This window comes from Phaseolus vulgaris, chromosome 6 (genome assembly GCF_000499845.2).
Source record: "Phaseolus vulgaris cultivar G19833 chromosome 6, P. vulgaris v2.0, whole genome shotgun sequence".
NCBI classification, from domain to species: domain Eukaryota; kingdom Viridiplantae; phylum Streptophyta; class Magnoliopsida; order Fabales; family Fabaceae; genus Phaseolus; species Phaseolus vulgaris.
The window spans coordinates 29,655,359-29,681,026 of record NC_023754.2 but is presented as its reverse complement, the minus strand read 5'-3'; the positions used below and the strand labels follow the sequence as shown (position 1 = coordinate 29,681,026).

General features: G+C 35.7%; 4 protein-coding genes across 7 annotated transcripts; 3 read left to right on the top strand and 1 right to left on the bottom strand.

Annotated features, from left to right (window-relative positions):
- Window positions 1–1,372: 1,372 nt before the first annotated feature.
- LOC137832732 (uncharacterized) lies at window positions 1,373–6,816 on the top strand. 4 transcript variants are annotated; one of them, XM_068641048.1, is made up of 6 exons: window positions 1,373–1,521; window positions 1,621–1,701; window positions 1,789–2,935; window positions 4,299–4,378; window positions 4,944–5,208; window positions 6,051–6,816. In XM_068641048.1, the coding sequence occupies exons 3-6, from the start codon at window positions 2,140–2,142 to the stop codon at window positions 6,317–6,319; spliced, it is 1,410 nt and encodes a 469-aa protein (XP_068497149.1). In that variant the 5' UTR covers window positions 1,373–1,521; window positions 1,621–1,701; window positions 1,789–2,139; the 3' UTR covers window positions 6,320–6,816. The 4 variants fall into 4 exon arrangements, with proteins under 4 accessions (XP_068497149.1, XP_068497150.1, XP_068497148.1 ...); XM_068641049.1 differs by having other exon boundaries at window positions 1,381–1,521; window positions 2,106–2,935; XM_068641047.1 differs by having other exon boundaries at window positions 1,474–1,701.
- A 496-nt stretch (window positions 6,817–7,312) lies between these two features.
- Window positions 7,313–11,139, top strand: LOC137832728 (heat shock 70 kDa protein, mitochondrial). Its single transcript, XM_068641043.1, has 6 exons — window positions 7,313–7,762; window positions 8,467–8,531; window positions 8,618–8,696; window positions 8,779–9,345; window positions 9,442–10,062; window positions 10,299–11,139. Exons 1-6 carry the CDS (start codon window positions 7,694–7,696, stop codon window positions 10,923–10,925), a joined length of 2,028 nt encoding a protein of 675 aa, XP_068497144.1. The 5' UTR covers window positions 7,313–7,693; the 3' UTR covers window positions 10,926–11,139.
- Window positions 11,140–13,814: 2,675 nt separating this feature from the next.
- Window positions 13,815–21,108, top strand: LOC137832729 (rDNA transcriptional regulator pol5). Its single transcript, XM_068641044.1, has 8 exons — window positions 13,815–14,471; window positions 14,965–15,087; window positions 15,171–15,368; window positions 16,039–16,266; window positions 16,357–17,481; window positions 18,117–18,401; window positions 19,208–19,646; window positions 19,963–21,108. Exons 1-8 carry the CDS (start codon window positions 13,827–13,829, stop codon window positions 20,799–20,801), a joined length of 3,882 nt encoding a protein of 1,293 aa, XP_068497145.1. The 5' UTR covers window positions 13,815–13,826; the 3' UTR covers window positions 20,802–21,108.
- Window positions 21,109–21,460: 352 nt separating this feature from the next.
- Window positions 21,461–24,009, bottom strand: LOC137832730 (transcription factor GTE7-like). The gene is made up of 4 exons (XM_068641045.1): window positions 22,448–24,009; window positions 22,111–22,330; window positions 21,843–22,017; window positions 21,461–21,750 (listed from the first exon to the last, which is right to left on the bottom strand). The coding sequence occupies exons 1-3, from the start codon at window positions 23,762–23,764 to the stop codon at window positions 21,959–21,961; spliced, it is 1,596 nt and encodes a 531-aa protein (XP_068497146.1). The 5' UTR covers window positions 23,765–24,009; the 3' UTR covers window positions 21,461–21,750; window positions 21,843–21,958.
- Window positions 24,010–25,668: the final 1,659 nt, after the last annotated feature.

Genomic DNA, 25,668 nt, shown 5'->3' with positions numbered 1-25,668 from the left:
AAGGCCCAAATAGTCTCAATACTCCTTTGGCAGTTTCTTCCTGCACCCCTACATTTTTCTTCCTTCACTCCATAATTTTGTAAATTCCGAAACTGACTTCTACCTGTTATTTGAATTTGGGATCTAGGAGTGTGTTATGGATTCATCAATCTAGAAGTGAATCATGTTGCTTTCGGGATGAAGGAGTGTTCCGGAAGAAAAATTTGTATAAATTGTTGATTTTTGGATTGTTGAATCCGAAAGTTTAATTTCTATTATAGATTGGTGGATTCGGAATGATTTTTTCAATTATAGATTTCTAAATCTAAAATGCATATTTTGAATTACAGATTGGTGGATCCGGAATAGTTTTTTCAATTATAGATGTTTTGCATTTTTTTTTATTTTTGATTAACACTGTCATTCATGTACTACTGGAAGTACCAATTCAGGAGAATACTGGACGCGCCAATCCGAAAATTTACCGGATTTCATAATATAGAATACAAAAAAAATAAATGTACAATTTTATATAGAGACAATTTTGTCTTTATACAACCTTGTGGGGGTGCAGGAAGAAAAATGTAGGGGTGCAGGAAGAAACTTCCTACTCCTTTTCACTATTAGCCCAATTATTGGTTGAGGCTTGCATTAACCCACCAATTCGGCATTTCGGCAACAATAGTGTTTACAATTTTGAATATATTAATTTTATTATCTTTATCTTTATTGTTTAACAGATTATAAGGGAAAATTACATGAATAAATTAAATTAAATTAATTTTTAAGTGTTTGGTAAATGATATTTTCCAAATTTTAAAAATCTTACATGGTATCTGGGTAGTTTTTAAAAATTGAAATATTATTGAGTTTGAATTTCTTTGACCGACTAAACATATTTTAATAGTAATTAAAAAATACATAACATATAACTAAATTAATAAAAAATATAAATTCTTTTTATCTCTATAATTTTTCAAATGTATAACTTTAGTCTATGTAAAAAGTTTAACTATATATTTAATTCTTTAATTTTTCAAAATTATTGGATCTATTACTATATTTTCTAATTGTTACAGAAAAGATGACATGTCTATCCGTTGTAGTCGTGTCAATCACTACCTAAGGTAAAATAATAATAATAAGTATCCTTGAGTTACATTACATACGCGTTAATCACTTTTTAACCTAAGATATTAACATCAAAGTTTAATAAAGCGTTAATTATATATTAATTATGGAATAATACATTTAATTTAAAAATTTATCTTGACGTCAAAAAGTAAAAGAGATTGTAAATAAGAGATGAGACAATGACTTGTGTCTCTAGGCGAATTTGGAATGATTAATGTTTGATATTATACTATAATAAGGCATAAACTATAAAATAGTAATTTTGCGTCAGAACAAATTTTCAATGTTATAGAGAAATGCAAATCTGGGAGTTCATAACTGCTACCGGGGAAAGATAAGAATTGAATTTTTATAGCAAGGGGAAGTTTCCAAGAACCTCAACTATTGTACATTACAATTCATATTCTGGTACTAGTTAATTAGTTTTTCATCTTCAAATCCCCTCTGTTATTGCCAACAAAAAGGGACGAATAATCCTCTTACCCTTTTGAACTTGTCAATACCCAGTTGCTTTCGCTTTAGCCGGGTTCAACGTTTGAGGTTTTTGGAAATTCATTCGTCAGTTTCACAATCTGGGCATTCAACGAGGTAATGCATTTCTTCTTGAGTGCTTTTTTTGTTTGTTTTGATTTGGCTGAGTTGAATAGAATCTGAAAGACTGCAACTTTGGTTCAGGGTTTGGTTCGTAGTGAGCTTGGTGGCTTTTGTTAGAAGATTAGTGTAAACCTACCTATTGGGGGTTGTTAGATGTTTGGGTAGAATTCTAGGTGTGCCTTAATTTCAACCAATTTAGATTTGGATCAATTAATTGGATTGCGTTGGATTTGTTGACTTTGGTTTTGAGATTGCGAATAATATCGCATTCATTGGTTGTTGGTTGTTCTAAAGGACGTGAGATTTGAATTGTCAAGTTTATGAGATAGGAAAATTTAGTCTCTGAGTTGGGGTTTTTGGATCTTGTTGTTTATTACCTATCATTTTTTGTTCATTAGTTGGGAGGGTATTCGGGGTTGCTGCGGGAGGTTTATGGAACTAGCTCAGCATAGAGTTATGGAGAATGGGGTTGGTGAGGAGATGAATGGTGAAACTTCTGGACGGCTTCCCCTCAGGGATCGCCGTGTCTACCCTGGTAATCCTGCAGGCTTGGTGAGGAAGAGAGCTTATATATTTGATGGCTCAGGGAACTTTTTTCTTAAGGATTGGGATCTGGCAGACCTTTTTCAGAAAGAAGAGAAGGAACTGGGGTTAGGGGAAGGCCGAGGGAAGGAGTTTTCTTGGTACCATTTGGAATTACCGAAAGGAAATCAGAAGTTGGCACAATCTGCAGAAACCCTGATTGGTGTTTTCTGCCCCCCTTTGAAACTCCAAGACATTCTTGCACTTGTTAGCAACGGGCCCTTTTGTGCTCATGTAGATGGGGCGCTTGTCTTCCGTGTTAATTCTCCGGGTCCTCCCTCCAGTGACTTCACATTTAGGATTGCTGCTAGAGTTACTGAACATTCTGTAATTACCGTGTCCTTGGGACGTGTGCCCAGGTTAGGCTTCTCACGCGTGGGTGAATCTCTTCTTTCAGAGATTCCTACTCTTGAAAGTTCCTCTTCTATAAGAGGTCAGCAGGAGGAAAGAAGGGGGATAGTGATCAAGGAGCATGTTCTTGAATTTTTATTGACTATGAATCACTCTGAGGAAGCTGACAACCCTGTTCCCAGATCTGTCTCAAATCTTGTAGTCCACATAATTGACACTCATGTAGATCAGCTTCAAGATTTTGTGACTAAGCTTGAGATGGAGTTGGACTCTGTGGAGCTGGACTTGGATAAAGGTAATTTCCATGATACTCTTCCTCAATCCTCGCCCCCTCTATTTGTTCTGAACTTTCAGTACTCGTCAGAGTTCCAGTTACAAATTCATGCTATTCTTGATTCCTGAAAGAATGCCTCAGTTTTTAACTTTCTATAAACTGACTTAAAAAGAATACTGATGTGAATTTAGACATACTCCAAGGCTTGATTGTCTATCAGATGCCATTTTGAAGTTTTTGATGATTAATTTGTTTGATATTTCTACCTCTGATTTTATTCAACGAAATTTGTTGATGACATTAAGTGAATATAATCCAACAGTCTGTGTTAGTTTGTAGACATTGAAAATGACAACACAAATTTAAGTTGTTATCTTTTGTGCATGAGAAGAGATGAAAGAGACCAAGTTGCAACTAAAAGCGTTACCCCAAAGCCTCTTTCTGATGGTTTCTTTCATGCCTGTTAACTGAATTAAATGATTTCTTTATCTAGTATCTTAATGACGTTTGTCCTTGGAAAGATGTTATATGGTGCACTACTAGTTTTTTCATTGTTGGCTTGTTTATTCTTGCATTTATCTCAGTGGACTATTAATCTAATGGAACAAATTACTAACTAGTTATCAGTAAAAGGGAAATGTAAACAACTCACTTTTTATTTTGGGTGAAATCCATGCAGTACCAGTATCCACGAGGTATGGAATGGGGGTGTATGTGTATCTCAATGGATTATTAATCTGATGGAACAAATTACTAACTATTTATCGGGAAAAGAGAAATGTAAATAAATAACACACTTTTTGTTTTGGGTGAAATCCATGTATTTCACCAAATTTTGTGTGATGTCCAAAAGATTTGCTTCATATTTTTTCTTAGTTAGGCATACATTTACTTAATGGTAATATGATTATTGATTTTGTGAAAGCCTATATATATGTCCATACATTTCAAGGCCCACGTAATATATTTTGACACCAAAATAAGGCATTGATATCCTTGCACATGCATCATTGTGCGTCCTTTCTTTGTTAAGTGTAGTGTTCGAGGTCATCATATGCTTGGCAAGTTATTCGTACCTTTAAATGTTTTGTCCATTATTATGCAATGAGGAGGCCACGTGAATACCTTTTAGAGCATACTGTTTGCAAAAAGTGACTGTTTTGGATGCACACGAAGTTGTTTATTGTTTACACCGCAGTCCCTAGCCAAAAAGTCAAAATAGGGGAGTAATTCCTTGCATAGCTCTGATTTATCTTAAAGAAAACTGAATTTTCTGCTTCCAACATGTTTTGTTCAAGTTTCTTCTGGGCTACTTCCTCGATGTGCGATATTTTGTAATGGTTTTATAGGATGGAGTAAGGAACAATTGTTCTGCTTAATGTAGGTGGTTATGCTCTGAAGAAACAAATGCTAGATGACAGAAGATTCCCCAAACTGCATATTAATTTGCAGCGTCTCTTGCAGGTTATATCGATCATCTGTTCACTGCCTCTGATAAAAAAGCATCAAGCTGTAATTTAAATAAATCTTATTTAAGCTCATTCTATTAGTGATCATGAATAATTAAACATCTTAGTTTTGTGATCAAGGCATAAGGATTGTAATTTCATCATCATAGTATATTCAATGGCATCAAGATTGAATAAGGGTGTCTTTTGAATTCATAAATGCAGACAGATCTGGGAGAGAGAGGGTTTAGAAGGATAGTTACGTGCTTCATTCTGCATGCAGGAAAATAGGGTGTCCATTTTCCTTTTGTCACAATTCTAACAGCTTACTCAAATTTACTTTCAAAGAAAAAATAGCTAGGCTTTATGTAAACATAATTGTTACTGGACAATGATTCTCTGCTTTATTGTATTAGAGGGGAAAATGAACAAGGAAAGAACAGAGTGTCAATGAGAACCCTCACCATGATTGGAATGACATGACTGTTTCTATATGATATGTTCTCATATTTATCAAATCAAAATTTAATTGTATGGACTAAATTTCCTTTTGGTTTTGTATTAATTAAATTTCTATTCAGGTGATTGCCCATGGGGAGCAAGTATATCTCCGAGTCAAAGAAAAATGCTCTTCAAAAAAATGGTTTGCCAGTGATGACCTTGTTTCCCTTGAAGAACTAATTGGGAGGTTAAGGAGGATGAAGGAGAATGTAGGGTTTATAGTAAATCGTGTCACAGCAATTCAGGCCAGTCTAGACAGCTGGCAGTCGGAGCAAATAAACAGGAAGCTGTATTATCTCTCTTTCCTTTCAATAATATTCCTTCCTCTGTCAATCATTACAGGAGGTTAGAGCATCTCAACCCAATACATTTCTTTTTCTTGTCTTTTTTACATGTGTTCAGATAAACACAAATCCTTGATTTACAGACTGTTAAACTTAAAACATTGCAAGGGTCTTCTCTAGATCTATTAAAAGGGTCACTCAGCATGTTATCCAAAATTCAAATCTTACATTGACGGCAAATAATGCCATTTGCCAAAAAGTATACGAGTGGAGATAATTTTTCGCAGCAGGTTTTATGAATTCAGTTTGACTTAGACTTACTTTTTAAGGATACGTTTTAAGTTGGTGCCACCATCATGCACAACTCAGTTTTATTTTTCACCTCTCAACAAACTCTTCTCCCCAACGTGACATCTTAATCCGACATTTTAAGCAACTTTTCTCCTTTACAATTACACATCACCATCACCAGTGTTATCGATATCAAATAACGGATCATATTCCAGACTCCAGAAGTCCTTTATAGAGTTATAACGGAAAACATAACGGGGGTGTGACATCACTAATTTTTACTTGTTTATAGAAGTACACAATCATGATCCACAACAAATTGCATGTTTGGATTCATCTTAGTCTTAATAAAAACCCGCTTCCATTTTGCCTTTGACTTAAAAGCTAATTTATTAGTTTGGATGTGAATTTGTTTTGCCTGTAAACATGAAACCTTTTGCACCGATATTTACCTGGTGTCACTGAAACTTCACAAGCACTCCCTCCAACGGTCAACTCTTATTAACCACCGATGCTTAATCAGTTTATATTTGTTATGAACTTTTTGTTATCAATATCTACTGGCTATTCATACTGGTTTGATTTTTTCTTATTTTTGAACTCTTATTGCAGTCTTTGGCATGAATGTTGGAGGAGTTCCATGGACAGGTCAAAATGCCCCAGATCTAAAAGATGGTTTCCGCAATGTCATCTTACTCTGCGTTGCAATGTTATTTCTTGTACTACTCTGCTTCATTTTCCCGGCCATTTATACCCGTGTAGCTGCTGCATGGCGAAATAAGAGAGCTCTGAGCAGAACCTGGTCACTGAACAGGAAGTCATTGCTGAGGAGATCACTTAGAATGGGAGATCAGGACAGAGGGGGCTATCTTCGGATTTAATGGTTCATGTCATCATTGCCTATTCCATCTTCGAATGAACAACATTAAACTCGCTTGAAAGCAATTTTATCAGCTGCTTTTCAAGGACACATACATAACAAACTTAATAAACTGACAATTGTTGTCAGCAAAACAATCATCTGAAATCTAAATGAAATTCTCATGAAGCACCCTTCTCAGATAGAGTTAGATGGAGATTGTGATAAAGCTAAGCTATGTTGCTTATTCTTTCATTGTCCCCCTCCCCCACGTTTAGAAGAGGAGACGTGGATCTATTACTTTCTGTTATGCCTCATTTCAAACTTGTACAGTGTAATTTTCTTTTTTGGTTTTAGTTTCTAATATTGTCAATAGATCATGGATAACCATGCCAAGTTGCTTCCCTGGGATTGTAATTACTATTCTTCTGCACAATAAATTTCTATTTTTCTCACGAGAAACAGTCAAACAATTGGTATCGATTTTCTTTAATCAATGGGAAATTTTAATTCCCCTTTTCTTGTTTTGTCTGTAGAATTTAGCTGATAAATACTTGATGTTTCTTGAAGTGAAAAATACAATAACTCGAACTTCAAGAAAAAAGATTAATTGTTTAATTTGTCTTGTGACCTATGAGGTCGGACACGTCATTTAAGATGTTTTCGTGTCGGATATACGTATCGGATGTTGACCTGACATACATGTCTAATTCAAAAAATATTTATTACGTATAAATATCTTTTTTTACAAAACTGAAACATAATTATGTATACAAATCTATACAAATCTTTACTATCAGTTTATATAATTCATAACTATATAATATATAAATTTGTGTATATGTATCTTACATTTTAAAAAAATTTTAAATTATATTTATTTTGGATTTCTCAAAACTTGGATGGTAATTTTTCTTTTACTTCTTCAGTAAGTTCACTTTTACTCCTAAATATGAAAATGGAAAGAAAAAAAAAATTCTCTACTTAAAATTGGCAACATATAATTTCTTGAAATATAGTATTCAGTAGTATTTAGTGTGTCATAAACATGTACTCCATCACATTTTGCCTAATTATAGAATTATGACAATGTCAAAACAACCAATGAAGGAGTTGTGTGGGTAGTTCTACGTGTCACATAACCCAACCAAACACCCTGACACGACACCGTTTGGGGGAGATCATCTAGAACCTTCGTTCTCTGAGTTTCTCTCTCATTCAAAGTAGAAGAACTAGAATAATCTGCCACCTTCCTCTAGAACCGACATCGTTTTCTTTTTCTTTTGCCATTACAAGGACCAAAACCCTAAACCCTTCTCTTCTCAGAGATATAAAAACCCATCTCACCACCTTCTCGTCTCTTCATTTCCCTTCTGATCAATCTTCCCTCCCGGCTATGGCTGCCGTGCTCCGCTCTCTCCGCCGCCGCGATGTCGCCTCCGCCACCTTCTCTGCTTACCGCTCGGTAGCACCTTCGCCTCTTCCATGCCTTCTTCTTTTCATTATTTATATGATTACTTGTTTTGATGGCTGCTCCATGTTACCTTTTCCGATTTGATTACTCCAGGCCTTATCTATTTCTGTTCCTTATGTTTTGTTTTGAGCTATTTATTTCTTCATTTTGATCAGGTTTTGCTCTAATTGTTTAGAATTTTAGATTTCTATTTGTTCGTTATTGAAATATTGAAATTCTTTATCTAGTGTTTTCCTGGTTGTGGGATATCGATGTGTCGCTGTGAAGAAACTTATGGTTAAGGAAGAACATATGCTCTAGATCCTTGAATTTGCTTCTTTAGAAGCTGCGTTATGAATGTGATTTTTATGCAAAAGTTTTATACGGGTTACATAAGCAGTTATTGTACTGGCTCGAGATTTTTCAAAATCTTCCGTGTTTTGTGGACTTCGTAGCTGCTCAATGATACTGCTTTTATAAATTATAACCTGTGTTTTTCATGAATCATGGCCTACTTTTCTAGCAATTCTTTAATTGTTTTATTCTACATCTAACCTTAAACCTCGTTGTCCTTTCTTTTAAATTTTCTTGGACTTCTGGGTACTCCAAGAAGTACTCGGGTTGTTGTCGTTGTCCATTGAGTTCTGTTCTGAATAATGTGTGGCAACTATAGTTTTGGAAGAAGATTTTTATTTTACTTTCGCATTGTTATGCAGTTGACGGGAAGCACTAAGCCAGCATATGTAGCTCAAAAGTGGTCTTGTTTGGCTCGACCATTCAGGTGTGATTTGTTGTAATGGTTTTGTAATAATCCTACTCATTTGGTGTTTATCAAAATTACTCACTGTGATTTCATCTTCACCGCAGTTCGAGACCTGCTGGAAATGATGTCATTGGTATTGATTTAGGTACAACCAATTCATGTGTTTCCGTCATGGAAGGAAAGGTAACAGTAATGCGTTTTCACTTTTGGATTGTTCGTTCGTGTATATATGTTAGTTGTGCTGACTCAAGATATATCTTTTCAGAACCCCAAAGTTATCGAGAATTCGGAGGGTGCTAGAACAACACCATCTGTGGTTGCTTTTAACCAGAAAGGGGAGCTGCTTGTTGGTACCCCAGCCAAACGTCAAGCCGTAACTAACCCGACAAACACTGTCTTTGGTACCAAGCGTCTAATAGGTAGACGCTTTGATGATCCTCAAACACAAAAAGAGATGAAAATGGTTCCGTTCAAGATTGTTAAGGCTCCAAATGGTGATGCGTGGGTTGAGGCTAATGGACAACAGTATTCTCCTAGCCAAATTGGTGCCTTTGTTCTCACCAAGATGAAGGAAACTGCTGAAGCTTATCTTGGAAAGTCAGTTTCGAAGGCGGTAATTACTGTACCGGCCTACTTCAATGATGCTCAGAGGCAGGCAACAAAAGATGCTGGTAGAATTGCAGGTCTTGATGTGCAGCGAATAATCAATGAACCCACTGCTGCTGCACTTTCTTACGGGATGAACAACAAGGAGGGTCTCATTGCTGTTTTTGACCTTGGAGGTGGAACATTTGATGTATCCATCTTAGAAATTTCGAATGGTGTGTTTGAGGTATGCTGATTTATTTCTTCTACGTCTTCCATTCCTTCTTAACCTGTCAAAATGAATAATAGGACAAAATTGTACTGACAACATCTTCATATTAAGGTGAAAGCAACAAATGGTGACACTTTCTTGGGAGGAGAGGATTTTGACAATGCCTTGTTGGATTTTCTGGTGAACGAATTTAAAAGAACCGAGAGTATTGACCTTTCAAAGGACAGGCTTGCACTTCAGAGGCTTCGTGAAGCTGCTGAGAAAGCTAAGATAGAGCTGTCTTCAACATCTCAAACTGAGATCAACCTGCCTTTCATTACTGCTGATGCTTCTGGTGCTAAGCATCTGAACATAACATTGACTAGATCTAAGTTTGAGGCTTTGGTAAATCACTTGATCGAAAGGACCAAGGCACCCTGCAAAAGCTGCTTGAAGGATGCTAACGTCTCTATCAAGGATGTTGATGAGGTTCTTCTTGTTGGAGGGATGACTAGGGTACCTAAAGTCCAAGAGGTGGTTTTAAATATCTTTGGAAAATCTCCCAGTAAAGGAGTAAACCCTGATGAGGCAGTTGCCATGGGGGCGGCAATCCAAGGTGGTATCCTTCGTGGAGATGTTAAAGAGCTACTACTCCTGGATGTAACACCGCTTTCTCTGGGTATTGAGACTTTGGGTGGTATCTTTACTAGGTTGATCAACCGCAACACTACTATTCCCACTAAGAAGAGTCAGGTAATCCTTAATTCTACTAGCGTTTTCTTAAGAAATTTCTTTCTAATTTAACATGGAAATCACACATATACAGTCAATATACACGAGGTTGATGAAATGTTGTTTAATTAAAGGCCCCCGTGAAGAATAGTGCATCTACCGTAATATATAGACAGTCAAGGTTTAAATATACAGGCTTTTTAACTTAGTACATGGCTATGTTGTTGAATCTTTTCTGACTTGTATCATTGTTTCAGGTCTTTTCAACTGCAGCTGACAATCAAACTCAGGTAGGTATCAAGGTGCTACAAGGTGAGCGGGAAATGGCTTCAGACAACAAAATGCTTGGAGAATTTGACCTTGTTGGTATCCCTCCTGCTCCCAGAGGTCTTCCTCAGATTGAGGTCACGTTTGACATTGATGCCAATGGAATTGTTACCGTCTCTGCCAAAGATAAGTCTACTGGGAAAGAACAACAAATCACCATTCGGTCATCTGGCGGACTCTCGGAAGATGAGATTGAAAAGATGGTGAAAGAAGCAGAGTTGCATGCCCAGAAAGACCAAGAGAGAAAAACTCTCATTGACATTAGAAATAGTGCTGACACAACTACTTATAGCATCGAAAAGAGTTTAGGTGAATACAGAGAGAAGATTCCCAGTGAAACGGCCAAAGAAATTGAGGATGCAGTTTCGGATTTGAGAAAGGCGATGTCAGGGGATAATGTTGATGAAATTAAATCAAAGCTTGACGCTGCAAACAAAGCTGTATCCAAAATTGGGGAGCACATGTCGGGTGGTTCTAGTGGTGGTTCCTCAGCCGGTGGTTCACAGGGTGGTGGTGACCAGGCTCCAGAGGCAGAATATGAGGAGGTCAAGAAGTGAGGCGAGTAAGGGTTTGCATCCCACTTATTCTTCTGATGTATTGTCTAGATCATAAATTAGAGAGATCAATCATCTTTTTTTTTTCATTTAGCATATGATATAAGGTTACTTATTTTTGTACTAAAGGTTGGAGTTCATTTTTTTACCTTGAGGCCTTTCCAATATGTAGTAGTATTATGCTATTTGAATGACGATATTCGAAGTTTTGGCTTCTGTTCATGACCATGATTCATAATAAGCTGAAACTGTCAATAGTTTGCTTCTGTTACTTACAGGATTAGATTCTTTTGATCAAGTTTCGTCCTTATAAAAATTCAATAATGCATTTAGTTTTTCCAGGATTAAATTTTTTAGTTCAATATAATATATCTTCAAACTATGTCAGACGTTTTCTAGTAGAAATTGAAACTCGTATTCGTATTGACCAAAATTAATTTAGGTTAAATATGTAATTAGCTTTTAATAAATAAAAAGTACGCATTCACAATCAAAATTGGCTCGATTTGCATTCGTGGATTTATTTCCTAAATGGTACAATTCGTTTTGGTATTTTCTGAAAAAAATATTTTCATAATAGATAAGTTTCCCATAATAGATAACACAAGAGAAGTCGTTATCAAGTTTCACAAATTCTCTACAAAAACCGATTTTTGTAGTATTATAAGCACGACTTAAATACCTATTCTGGAAATAGAATATTTTTTTCAGAAGAAATATCAAAACCAATTACACTATTTTGAGAAAAAATAAAACTGCATTGAGAAAAACCGTGGTGAGTATTGATCTATCAAAGTTTGATAAATTTTTAAAATTTTATTTTAAAAAATGTATCATAGATATGAAACTATTCTTTTAGTAAAGTATTTTACTCAAATACTTTTAGAATTTTTGAATTGGTGAGTGGAAAGTTGAATTAAAATATGAGAAAAAAATGAATGTGTTTGGATTAGGATATGTTAAAAAAGTGAATGTGTTTGGGTTAGGATATGTTAAAGTGAATGTTTGAAGAAAGTTTATTGAGATAATATGATAGTTGTAAAATTTTAATTATTTTAAATACAATAAATTGTAAGATTATAAGTTTATCCTTATATATAAAATGTTTTTATTAATTTTGTGCATACTTTTATTAATTAAAATAATTTAAAATTTCATCTATAAATAAAAGAAAAAATATAAAAATTAAATAAGTAATTAAATATAAGTATAATTTATTATTTTATTAATTTAAATTAATTTTATTACTTAAATTAATTTATTTAAATAATTTTGATATTATTTATGATTTTTTAAATTATATTATGTTATATATATTATTATTAATAATAATTTTTATTATTAATATTATTATACGAAGGATATCATGGTCTTTTTATCTCATTTTATTCTTTTTTTTTTAATTTTTTAATTATAAGAGGATGTAAATACTCTTAACTTTTTATAATTTCATTCTCAATTTCATACTCTTATAAAAGCAAACCAGGGTGATATCTATTCACCCCACCCTCAATTTTCATCACCTCCAAAAAGCAAACATACATTCAAAGTGTGTTCTTTCTCTAAAAAATATTATAAACAAATTAAAGTTTGATTAAATAAAAAATAAGTAATTATTGAATAATTAGCTCCAAAACGTCGTGTCTTTTTCCATATTCTGTGGTTGAAAAAAAAAACAGGGAAACAAAATGTTGTATTAATCTATTTATTCAATTTTATTTGTGTTTGGTAAAATAATTAACTTTTATTATATATTTTAGTTTCTCTCAGTGTCATCGGATTAAAGTAATATTTACACGTTAAAGACAAATATTTCATTTATTTTTAATTAAGTAGTTGGTTTTGAATTTACTGTTGAAAAAAAAAACTAATTGGTGTAATATAATGAGTATGTTTGTTAATGTTGAAAAATTGCCTGTGAAAAAAAGCACAGTCTGAAGGAAAAAAAACAGAAAACTTAATTTCCCAATAAGAAAAAAAGTATTTTTTTCTGCTTTTTTTTAAACAAGTTCTGAGGAATGTTAAAGTAGAGAGTATGAACCCATATTTCGTAATCATTTTTATTTCTATATAACTATTAGAAATTGATTTCTCATACTCTTTACCTTTAATTTTTTTCATAGTTTCTCTTCATTTTATATTTCAATTTTTCTTCATTTAACGCAGACATAAAATATCTCTGATTTTAAATTTAAAATTCTTAAATAAGATTTTAAATTTAAAATTCTGAAATAAGATTTTAAAATTAAATAAAATTATATATATATATATATTAATATGTAAAATAATAATCATGACGTGACTGTGTATCATGGTTACTGAACCTATTGGTTGAGTATTTTTCTTTAAATCCACGTGTTAAGTTTCTAGTGGTGGATAATAATGTGAGATAAAGGTTTTCAAAGCTTCTGTTTGGTTGTGGAAAAAAAAACAAATATAAAAAAAATCGAAGTTGTTTGTTTCAAATAAATAGTAAAAAAATAGAAAATATAAATGTATTTGCGTTTGTTTTAAAAGAAAAGGAAAATAATGAAAATAGGAATTATAATGTTATGCTAATATATTTATATATATATATATATGCTTTTTTTAAGCTCTCAGTATAGAGAAAAAAAATTAATTCTTTTACAATTTATAATTATTATTGTGTATATAATTTTTATAAATATTTATTTTTTTAAAATTAGAAAACGCGACTTAAAAAGTAATATTTTATTTTTATTGCACTCTCAATTAACACACATAATATTTATTTTATATCAATTAGTTGTAATTTCACATATTATTCCTGTAACTAGAAAAAAAAAGTCTCTTATATTTATTTATTGTTATTTTATGCAAAAGATTTTTCATAAAAATAAAAGGAGTATTTCGAAATAAAGAAATAAATAAAAAGAGTCCGACATGGCAGAAAGCATAGACTTGAATATCATTAGCGTTGTTGGGAGAGAAGCGAGAGTGAGAGGTTTAAGAATCGAAACGGACCCTAACCCTAACCTAAACCCCACAACGACGCCGTCTTTCGCCGCAAAACCAATGGGTAGTAGCAGTAAGAAGAGGAGCTCCGTCGCGGAGGAGCAAACCCTCGCCACCGACGATTCTCCCAAACCGCTCAACAAGAAATCTAAGAACACTGCCGCCTCCGGTGATGGCCAGCAGGAGCCTTCAGTCAAGCCAATGGAGAGGAAGAAGAAGCGCAAAGCCTTGGACAAAGGGCGCCGTCTTACGTCATCACACCCGCAACCCGAGCCTGTAGCTTCCGAATCCAAACCAGTTCCTAGTACTGCCGGCGGCGCTCTCCCGGAGTTCCACATTGGTGTGTTCAAGGACCTGGCGGGGGCATCCGAGGCGGCGAGGCAAGCCGCTGCGAAACAAATGGTGACGGAGTTGAAGGCGGTTCAGGACGCCTATGATGCGCGTGAGGAGAAGGAGAATGACGAGGGAGGATTCAAGTTGGAAGCGGATAAAGACGATGGATTGGATAATTGTGCTCCGTCTGTGAGATACGCTGTTCGTAGGCTCATTCGCGGTGTTTCGTCGTCCAGAGAGGTTTGTGGTATTGTGTAATGTAGTTCTTTTTTGGGCATTGGAGTGTTGGAACTAGCTTTGTGTTTTATTTTAAATATACGAATGGGTGCTTTACGTTTTCATGATTTTTTTGGTACCCCATTGTGTCGTGTTTTCTTCCGTTTAGATAATAAGCGTTCTGTTAAATTGTTTGAAGGCTATGTTTTAAGCTTTTAAATGAAAGAAGCATGGATGAATGTTCAGGCTACTGTATTTGAAACGCTGTTTAGAGGTAGCATGGATTATATATAAGGCATTTTGTTGCAACTTTTATTTAGAAAGAGATCTCACGATATTTGATTATCGTTTCTCTCTCCGAACTGTGTCAGGAAAATATTGCTGATCATGTTTAATTTTTTATCTTTATGTTGATTGTATAGGTTTTTTCTGGAATTAGTAAAATCTGCTCGTTGACGCTGGAAGTTTGCTTGCTGATTTGTTGCTTAAATAACACTTTTTTTTATTTCCTTTTCAGTGTGCGCGACAAGGCTTCGCTTTAGGTTTAACTGTTTTAGCTGGCACTCCTAACATTAAGATTGACTCATTCCTTAAACTTGTAGTCAATTTGCTGGAAGTAACTTCATCAATGAAGGGCCAGGTAAGACATCAGTTTCATGGTTATTTTGTTTTGGAACATTTAGCATGATAAGTGTTATATTGCATACTCTTGTGAAACTGCAGGAAGCAAAAGATTGTCTATTGGGGCGCTTATTTGCTTATGGTGCTCTGGCTCGATCAGGAAGACTTACAAAGGAGTGGAATATAGATAAAAACACTCCTTACATAAGAGAATTTATCACTGTACTTATCTCCCTTGCAAATAAAAAGCGGTACTTGCAAGAGCCTGCTGTTTCAATAATATTGGACTTGGTTGAAAAGGTTTGTATATCAATTAGAGTTGAAAAGGTTTCAATAATTTTGAGAATTTTGCCTATAAAATGAGTATGTTTTGATTGGTTTGGGTTTCAATTAGTCATGACATGATCATTCTTTATTTACATTCCGCAAAAGGATTTTTGCATCCACCCATATACATGTGTAAACTTTGTGGGGGGGGGGGATTTTCTATATTGTGCTAGTAAATATAGCTGTGTTTCCTAGTAAATATAGCTGTAATATTGTGAAAGGAGCCTTTTTATGGGATATTTTGGTTATTTCTAGGACTAAATTGCTTGTGCTTGTGCAATTTCTTCTGTGTCTCAGGCTTTTGTTATTCTCCTTTTGCTGCTATTTAATGATTCACAAACATTTCTACCCTTGGCATGGTATACGTACATGCAAGTGCATAGGTCCTCATAGGCACTTGCAAACAGCCACTTGCATTGTTGGAAGTGTCTAGGATACAAGTATATCATTTTCTGATAGGGTCATCCGCCGAACCTTGAAATTCTGTCATTGGTCATTTGTTATACAGTGTGTTATTTGACTAATTGTCACCGTACTTGCTTGTTATTCTGAAACTCACTTTACACTGCTACAGGCTATATGTTTAATCTCTTAGGCCTTATTATTTCAAGGCTATTGCTTATTACATATTTTATTATTGTAGTTGCCCGTTGAAGCAGTGGTGAATCATGTTCTTGAAGCTCCAGGGCTACAGGAGTGGTTTGAAGCTGCTATTGAAGTAGGAAATCCTGATGCTTTGTTCCTTGCTTTAAAACTTAGAGAGAAGATTTCTATTGACAGCTCCATATTTGGAAAGTTACTGCCAAATCCATTCAGCTCTAGCCAGCTTTTCTCTGCCGATCACTTGTCCTCCCTAAGTAATTGCTTGAAGGTAGATTATATACATTCATGAATGTGTGGTCAATATTCTTTTGGATAAAGTAATTAAAAGAATTTCTCACGTATTTTTTGAATTTGGCAGGAATCAACATTTTGTCAACCTCGGGTTCATAGTGTTTGGCCAGTTTTGATAAATATTCTATTACCTAATACTATTTTGCAATTAGAAGATGCAGCATCAGCTTCAAATTCATTAAAGAAACACAAAAAGAGTCGAAAATCCAGCTCTTCTGATGAAGAGATTGCTAGGAATCTTCAGTCTTTTTGTGAAATTATTATTGAAGGATCCCTTCTCTTCTCATCTCATGACCGGAAGCACTTAGCTTTTGATATTCTGTTTCTTCTTCTCCAAAAGCTGCCTGCATCTTTACTTCCAGTTGTTCTGTCAAATAAAGTTGTTCAGTGCATGGTAGATGTACTATCAGCAAAAAACACGTGGCTGTATAAAGTAGCTCAGCACTTTCTTAAACAGTTGTCAGATTGGGTGGGGGATGACGATGTCAGAAGAGTTGCTGTTATAGTGGCTATTCAGAAGCACAGCAATGGAAAATTTGATCGCGTAACACGAACAAAACATGTTAAAGATTTTATGTCACAGTTCAAAACTGAACCTGGTTGCATGCTTTTTGTTCAGAACTTAATTAACCTGTTTGTGGATGAAGGTAATGCTGTGGAGGAACCTTCAGATCAGAGTCAAACCACAGATGAAAATTCTGAAATAGGATCTATTGAGGATAAGGATTCTCCTAGGACCAATGGGAATTCTGACTCTTTGAAGAGTTGGGTAATAGAATCCCTTCCCAGTATTTTAAAATTCTTGAAGCTAGATGATGAAGAGAAGTTCCGAGTACAGAAAGAAATCTTGAAGTTTCTGGCTGTTCAGGGTCTATTCACTGCTTCTCTTGGCTCTGAGGTAACTTCGTTTGAGTTACAGGAGAAATTCAGGTGGCCAAAATCCCCCACATCGAATTCTCTTTGCAAGATGTGTATAGACCAGCTGCAATTGTTATTGGCAAATGCTCAGAAAGGGGAGGGCCCTCGTCCCGTCGCTAATAGCACCGAGCCAAATGATCTTGGTTCATACTTCATGAAGTTCTTTGGCACCTTTTGCAACATTCCTTCAGTTTCCCTCTTCCGGTCTTTAGATGATGTGGACCAAAAGGCAGTAAAAAATTTGCAGGCAGTGGAAGCAAGATTATCAAAAGAGGTAATGATGCCTGTGACCGACTATTGATGCTTAGACAAAAGATAATGTGTTCCTAATTTTTTTCTCACTATGATGAAAGCTTGGTAATTCCATGTGCTAATGAATATTGTTGTATGTGTGAGAATCCACGAAATCTTCAAGTTGAATAGGATGGTGTTTTGTTGTTAGTTGTCTTGCCTTATGTAAGGCTTCCTACGCTCCCTGTATTTTGTGCTTTTCTTGTTTTAGACTTTTTTATACTTATATGATTGTTTCCCAAGATCTGGTATATTTTGCTTCTTAGTGTCTCTGAGCAGACTAGCTAAAAGTCGGGTCGGTTTGTGTTTATTGTTAGTCATGCTTTACATGAAAAGTTAGGAATATGAAAGATAGAAACACCAATACGTTCCTTGCAATTTACATGGTGAGAATACAAAAGTTGTTGAATCTGATAAACAAAAACAGAAATAGGAAAAATAACTGGATGATGGTACACCTTAGATACTGGTTATTTTTATGTGAAATTTGCATACGTAATTTCTTATAAGCGTGTTTTACTGTCTATGTGTTTCTGTATTTGTACCATGAAATAATTTAATTTATTAAATATATATATTTAAAATTAAATATTCTTCTCTTTTATATTTTGTGGTCAGGAAAGGAGCCTTGATTGTAGCATCAATGCTAATAGATTGCATGCACTGAGATACTTGCTCATCCAGCTGCTTCTGCTAGTACTTCTTTCTCCAGGGGAGTACTCGGAAGCTGCATCTGAACTTATTATTTGTTGTAAGAAGGCCTTTTCTGGTTCTGATCTTCCTGAATCCTCTGGAGAAGATGTGGAGTCTGATGATGCTCCTGAATTGATGGACGTTCTTGTGGATACATTACTCTCTCTGCTTCCACAATCATCACCTCCTATGCGATCTTCCATAGAACAGGTTATGATGAAAAATGGGTGTTTATCTTTAACAACTTTCATTGAATTGGTTATGATGAAAAATGTGGTGTTTATCATTTACAACTTTCATTGAAGAGGTTATGATGAAAAATATATTTTACAACTTCACAGTTGTACATCAAGTAGATTAGAATAACACATTGTATTACCTCAGTGCATACGCATACTATGCATCTTAACATTGTGCTAAGAGGACCACATAAACCTTTACCTAGGACCATGTATGGAAAGTGTAAATTTCATGTTTGGGGATAGTGATTCTTGATGTTCAGGTATTCAATTAAAAATGGAAAGTATGTGGTCAAACTTCTCCCCAATTTAAACACCTAATGCAGCTTCCTCTAGATTTCTGTTTTTCTTAGTCATGCAGTAACCATAAAATCTAAAAGCAGCATTTGCAAGTCTTGATGAATTTTTTCACCTTGTTGATGCCAGTTATGATTCTTGAACTGTCTATTGTTGATTGAGGCCATTGTTCCAGTATTATATCCCCACTTCAAATAGCTTTACCTGCTTGGTATTTGCTTGTCTTGAATGAAATCTTGAATGGATGATATGGACATGCTAATCGGTATAATGAATTCAATCTTAGTTGGGTATGGGTTTCGAACTTGTGATGTAGATTTGTTTGAGATGGATTGACTATTGTGCTTAGGAGATTTGTTGGAAGATAATGTCCTTTAAGAAGGCATAGTTGTCTTTGGCTGGACTTGTAATTTTAATTTGACCTAGATATCATGTCTTATCTACTGGCTTTCTATTTATCTAACATGGCTCTATGTGTAGGTATTTAAATATTTTTGTGGTGATATCACTGATGATGGACTGATGCAAATGTTGCGGGTCATTAAGAAACAGTTAAAGCCTGCTAGACACCCAGATACAGCAAGTGCAGATGATGATGAGGATGATGATGACTTCATCAATATTGAAGAGGAAATTGATCAAGCTGAGACAGGTGAAACAGGTGAGAGTGATGGGCAGACAGATGACTCTGAGTCAGTAGTTGAGGTGGAGGAGGCTGACCATGACCATTCTGAAGCTTCTGATGATGATTCTGATAGTGGGATGGATGATGATGCTATGTTCAGGATTGATACATATCTTGCCCAGATGTTTAAAGAAAAGAAAAATCAAGCTGGAGGAGAAACCGCCCATTCCCAGCTTGTGTTGTTCAAACTTCGAATCCTTTCATTGTTGGAAATTTTCCTTCATGAAAATCCAGGTAAGAATACATTGCTTATATTATTTTTCACTTCTTGGGTTAACTTTATTCTCAGAGCACTACTATTCTCCTGTTGTATATACATATATATAGTAAGAAAAGCTAAAAAATAAAAAGTGCTAATTTACATTTTGCTGTAAACAGTTTTAAATTGCCATGCATTCTTAAATATGTAAATTGGGAGTCAAAAGAATGAAGAGCATTATTGATCATCAGACAGGCTTTTTGGAGGGGTTCAATAGTTTCTGACAAGCTTTTAAAGTTTCCTTCTTCTAGTGTATTGCTCAATTTGTCATGGTGTTTTGCTACTCTACAGGCAAGCCTCAGGTTCTTTTGGTCTACTCAAATCTGGCTCAGGCTTTTGTTAACCCTCACACAGCTGAAGTTAGTGAGCAGCTTGGACAGCGTATATGGGGAATATTACAAAAGCAAATATTTAAAGCAAAGGATTATCCTAAAGGTGATGGAGTCCATTTGTCCACTCTTGAATCTCTGTTAGAAAAAAGTCTGAAACTGGCTTCAAAACCATTTAAAAGACAGAAGTCTGCATCAAAGCAATCAGCTGCCTCGAACAGACAAAAGATGGTTTCGTCTCTTGCCCAAACCTCGACCTTCTGGATTTTGAAAATTATTGATTCAAGGAATTTCTCTCAGTCTGAATTGGAGAGGATTATTCAAATTTTCCGCGACGTACTTGTGGGGTATTTTGAAAGTAAGAAATCTCAAATCAAATCTGGATTTTTGAAAGAAATATTTCGAAGACGACCATGGATTGGACATGGTGTATTTGGCTTTATTTTGGAGAGGTGTGGAAGTGCAAAGTCAGATTTTCGACGAGTGGAGGCTCTTGATTTGGTAATGGAAATAATGAAGTCGCTGACATCAGGCAACAGTGATGAACAGAATGCATCGAAGAAGATTCTTAAGAGCAGTTTGGATAAACTATCGCGTCTAATGAAAGAATTAGCGACTAATGTGCCAAGTAAAGCGACAAGAAGGACAGAGGTACACAAGTTTTATGTAAAGGCTTTGGAGATGTTGTCTAAGCATAACCTCACCAAACATTTTCTTAAAGCTTTGGCACCTGATACCGAAGCTGCGCTTGAGGCTCAACTTGGTGACCAGTTCATTACTTTGAAGAAGCTGGAAAAGTAAACATTCACCATTTAGAATTGCCTCCACAGCCCGACTCAAGTCTTTTGCTGTATTACCACACTCCACAGATGAAAAAACAAGTTGGAAAATACAGCGCCGTTATGAAAAGCAATTCCTGAGAATTCATTCTGCGCCACTTGTATGGTGAAAACGGTGCTACGAACACCCTTAAGGTGTTTGCAGTAAGAAATTTTGGTTAAACTTTTATAATTGTTTAATAGTTGTTATTTTTGTTTGTCTTTTGGACGTGCTATGGATTTTGTAAACTTATTTATTTACGAGTGGTGAAAGAGTTTATGGTTTTAAATTTTATTGTCTCGATAATCTCCCGCGAGCGATACTCATTCAAAGGCTTCTTGTTTTGCATTTTTGTTGATATATATATATATATATATATATATATATATACTCCACAATTTTTCATTCAGTTAAGAATTTGGCATCCATTGCCGGGGGTGCTACATATTCTCTGGGCAAAACACAGACAGTACTACCATGTCCATTATTACTTGTTGTGATATAATGTTTTTAATATTCAAGCCTGTGCTTGCTCGGTACATTCAGATATGAAAAATGAGTACATAAAAATGAGAAATTAATGGTCCTTTTGACTAATTTAACAAACCCAAAACTTGAAATGCACAATGAACAAAAAAGCCTTTTTCAAAGGAGGTTAGGTTGTTGTTCCATTCTATTTACTTTTGTAATGTGTACAAGGTAAACTCAAAAAACACTAATTCTCTCGGATCTATTCCTAATCTTTAACGATTCTATCCTAGAATTTTCACCACATTTAAGCCTACTTTCTGGCCTACAGATTGTTTTGACAATTACTTCAGTTTCGAAATCATTTGTACAACTATGCCACCAAATCCTGGAGCAAGTGGTCAACGCCACAATCCAACTGTTACTACTACCAAAACGAACCAACAAACAACGGCCACAATCCCTGAAAATAAACATAATCACAAATTTAGTCTAACATACCATAACGTCACAAACACTAACACAAAATGGAATAAAGCCTTGTGTTGAGCATACCTCGTGCATGTAATCAAGCGCCCTCAAAGGAAGCAAATAAAGCAGCCACTTTCTTTATTAGCCTACCCCACATGATCAGTTGATCATCATGTTCCAAAATCACAAAGGGTGGACTGCTACAAATGCCCATTGTCTGCTTCAGAATCGCTCCCCGAGGAACTACCTGAATCCGAATCTGCAATTGCGATTAAACATTAGCATTTCTTTCACCGGAAAACATGGCTTCACATGCACAAACCAAAAGGCTATACTGAGAGCAAGTGAATACCACTCGACGATGAGGAGTCACTGCTTGAACTGCCTGAGCTACTAGAACTACTACTGGCACGCCCTCCACCAACATCTTTATCTTTCTCAATCTCCACAGGGGGGAACATACTCATTGGCATCTCGTCTCCAATGTCAATATCCTCTTCCCCTGCTTCTACTTCCTTTGACTTCTTCATCTCAACTGCACTCCCATCAATCTTCTCGCTAGCAGCCAATTCCTGTCAATTGAATGGTACAAAAAAATCAACAGAGTTAATATCCCATTCAACCCAAATGTCAATGTCTAGGCAAATTATGCAAGTCATTGAACAAAAAAAGTGAGGTAGATAATTTACCCCATTCCCTCTGCTAGACTGCTCATTGTTGTTGTTCATATTGCCCATCAATGCCTGCCTCTTAATCTTGCTAACCATCTTCTTATAATTAGTCACCAACCGATCAAGTTCCCAAAGGGTCTCTGTGTCAACAGCCTCAATATCAAGCTCGATCTCATCCCCATCCTGCTTCAAATGCCCGTTCCTCCTCCTTATGATCTGCACCACCTGTTCCATTTTCTCTGCTGGCAAACTCTGCAGTCCTAATCCAAGCTTGTGTTTCTCTTCAAGACTCATCTCCCTCTTGTTGGGGTCCTTAGCCTTCGGCTTCGGTTGTTTCAAAGGCTTCACAGGAGGGGCTCGCATTGGAGATGGCGTGCGCACCGGAGACTGCAGCAATGGTGGGTTTGATGAACTTGCAGGGGGCTGCGGAGGCTCTTGTTGCAATTTCGCAGGAGGGATCGGATTCTCCTTCTTCTTCACCCTCTCCGGCGGCTCAACGTGGCTCCAAGAACTGGCCTGCAATTCCTCATCGTAATCTTGATCTTGTCTGATCCAACCATCAGATTTGTCACGCATCGGCCGATACAGCTCCTCAAACCTCATCAGAAGCTGCTCCGCCATGGTGTATACGTCATGACCCTTAGGGTTATAAGTCAGAGCATTCTTGAAAGTTAACCTCACATCAGCAGCGAAATCCGAAGGCGTGGAGTACACGCTCTTAGAGAGATTCGACTTCACAGTACCCAGATCCATAGGTTGCTTAATTATATCATAGTAATCGTGGAGACCCATTCCGACAACATCGACAGGAACATTGAAGATCCACCCATGTTTGTGTTTCATCAGCTTCTGCAAAATCTGCGAACAACTCTTCATCGTGTTCCCAACTTCCGAATGTGACCGTTTCATTTCCTTCACGGAATTCAACGGTAAGGGTCGCTTGTTGCCGGAAACCTTCTTGCTTGACGGTTTCTTCATGTGGCCGTTGGAGCTCTGCCCAGGCTGTAACTTGCCAGATTCGATTCGATTCCTGCACTTGCGAACCTGTTCAAGCTCCGATACGAGGCGATTTTTTATGTCGTTGAGCTCCTTCTTTGTGCACGAAGAGATGCTGAAGCACACGTATTGAGAGTGACTTACGCCCGCGTCGTTCGATCGCCGGTTGATAGAAGAAGCATCGTCGGACGCCGATTGGGTCCTTTTGCTATTTGCTAATTTAGGATTAGAATTAGGGTTAGGGTTAGAGAAAGGTACTTTTCCCATGAATCCAGCCCCACCGCCTCTATGCTGTGGCCAATTAGGTTCGTTCCGGTTAGCAAGGACGGCGGAAGCCATAGAAGTGCGAAATCACGGCCGTCCGGTGAGATTCCACCGTCTCTCCGGCGTGAACTCTCCAATGTGGGTCGAACAACGCATAGGTCAGCGGTGAACTGGGAATCACGCGCGACCAGTACCTTCACGCGCTGTCGGAAACCCTCACGCACCGCCGGCAGAGACACTAATTTGAAAGAGAAAACCGGAAAGTTTAGACGTAGCGTTCAGGGTTTGTAGCTCGGGTTACCCTAATCTGTGCGAGGAATGAAAGGGGCAAGAGCCGCTTCTTAAAGGCAATGAGATCTGCCCGTGGGTGCTCCGGGAAGCTCTATCCACCGTTCATTCGTTCTTGATTCATCATCTGACGGATCAAATTTTTTTCTCAGCTGTCCCAAAAGCTGACCGCAAGATCTGGCACAGAGGGTGGTGATTTCTTTATTCTTCCACGTGTTGCATTCTGGACCGGTAGATGGAGGAGGTCCGTTTTTTATTTGGATTTGAGTTTGAAATGCATTTAGAGTGAATGTGTTGTGCATTTAGGGTTTGACAGTGGATTGGGCCCACATTGGTGACGTGGATAGAGGCCAAAATGGCGTTTCCAGCGTGTGGGAGGGAAGTTACGCGCAGCGCGTGGTTACCAGGAAAACGCGTGTCAGTGTGAAGGGTATTATAGGAAATCATGTTTCATTTGGAAGAAGACTTGTTCTTTGATTCTTATGTTTTCACCTAATTATAATATCACCCACATTGCTACTTTTTATTATTTTTTGGACTATCATTTTTCTTTCTCACACAAAAATAAAAAATAATCTAACTCACTTATCAATTTAGAACCTGTCAAATCTCAAAAAATGCATACTCAATTTTACTATCTCATTTATTTATTTAAGAAAATATTCAAACATTTCATACTATTTCAATTTTAAAAACTACCTTCAAAATCAAGGTGTCAAAAAACTAAATTCTCAATTTAATCATTAAAAAATATTATTATCAATTATTTTAATTAATTATAGAGATGGTGTAGCAACCTCTCATTATAAGAGACTGAAAAAAGGATTTTTTGTTCCAGTGATATTAAAATTCAGGTGCCACTTTTTTTTCTTGGTTTTAAGATCTGTAGGAGAATTTTAACATTTTATATAACTAAAGTTGTCTTAAACAAATATTTTAACATATAGATTGTATTACAATCTATATAAATAATTATTTAAGTATATAAAGTATATTTGAAATGAATAATTTAAATTGTTATGGTTAATTGACTATGGTTTTCTCTAAAAAATATTGAAAATCAATTTAGAGACAAAGTGCAAGTATGAATACTATAGATAATAATAATAATAATTTGAGATGATTGAGAAGGAAATGTTTATGCCTTAGGTTGATAGGGGTGTGATGAAATGTACATTTAAATGATAAAACAAAAAGAACAAAAAAATAAGAATGTGTAATTGAAAAAAACAAAGAGATGTATTCGGATTAAAAGTTTATATAAAAACTAAAAAATAAATTATTTAACAAGTAAATAAAATAATATTTATGTTACATATCATCCTGTAATTTTAATAAACTTATTTTACAATTTAAATAACAAACCTTATCTTTTCTTTATCAGTTATCACATTTTAATACAATGCCAATAATAAGGTTAATTTTTTAAATTTCATTCATATCACTCAAAGTCTTTTAATTAGACCAAAACTATATAATACAATATTTGTCTAGTTTTGCATAAAAATAAGGAACTAAGTGTAATTGCTACTCTTTTTTTCTCATTGACCAATTAGACTATGTGTAGTACATAATCAAACTACCTATACAATTGCTAGTTTTGATGTTTTTTTAATATGACTTAACTTATCTATTAACCAATTAAACATAGTTATTGTGAAAAATGGATTTTATCTGAAATAACCCTTTTT

Coding starts and splice junctions, on each gene's coding strand:
- LOC137832732 (XM_068641048.1), top strand. CDS start 2,140: ATGGAACTAGCTCAGCATAGAGTTATGGAGAATGGGGTTGGTGAGGAG. Junction 2,936..4,298: donor GGAGCTGGACTTGGATAAAG/GTAATTTCCATG, acceptor TGCTTAATGTAG/GTGGTTATGCTCTGAAGAAA. Junction 4,379..4,943: donor ATTTGCAGCGTCTCTTGCAG/GTTATATCGATC, acceptor ATTTCTATTCAG/GTGATTGCCCATGGGGAGCA.
- LOC137832728 (XM_068641043.1), top strand. CDS start 7,694: ATGGCTGCCGTGCTCCGCTCTCTCCGCCGCCGCGATGTCGCCTCCGCC. Junction 8,532..8,617: donor TGTTTGGCTCGACCATTCAG/GTGTGATTTGTT, acceptor TCTTCACCGCAG/TTCGAGACCTGCTGGAAATG. Junction 10,063..10,298: donor TTCCCACTAAGAAGAGTCAG/GTAATCCTTAAT, acceptor TCATTGTTTCAG/GTCTTTTCAACTGCAGCTGA.
- LOC137832729 (XM_068641044.1), top strand. CDS start 13,827: ATGGCAGAAAGCATAGACTTGAATATCATTAGCGTTGTTGGGAGAGAA. Junction 15,088..15,170: donor CTTCATCAATGAAGGGCCAG/GTAAGACATCAG, acceptor GTGAAACTGCAG/GAAGCAAAAGATTGTCTATT. Junction 16,267..16,356: donor CCCTAAGTAATTGCTTGAAG/GTAGATTATATA, acceptor TGAATTTGGCAG/GAATCAACATTTTGTCAACC.
- LOC137832730 (XM_068641045.1), bottom strand. CDS start 23,764: ATGGCTTCCGCCGTCCTTGCTAACCGGAACGAACCTAATTGGCCACAG. Junction 22,331..22,447: donor AGTCTAGCAGAGGGAATGGG/GTAAATTATCTA, acceptor TTCAATTGACAG/GAATTGGCTGCTAGCGAGAA. Junction 22,018..22,110: donor TGACTCCTCATCGTCGAGTG/GTATTCACTTGC, acceptor TCGCAATTGCAG/ATTCGGATTCAGGTAGTTCC.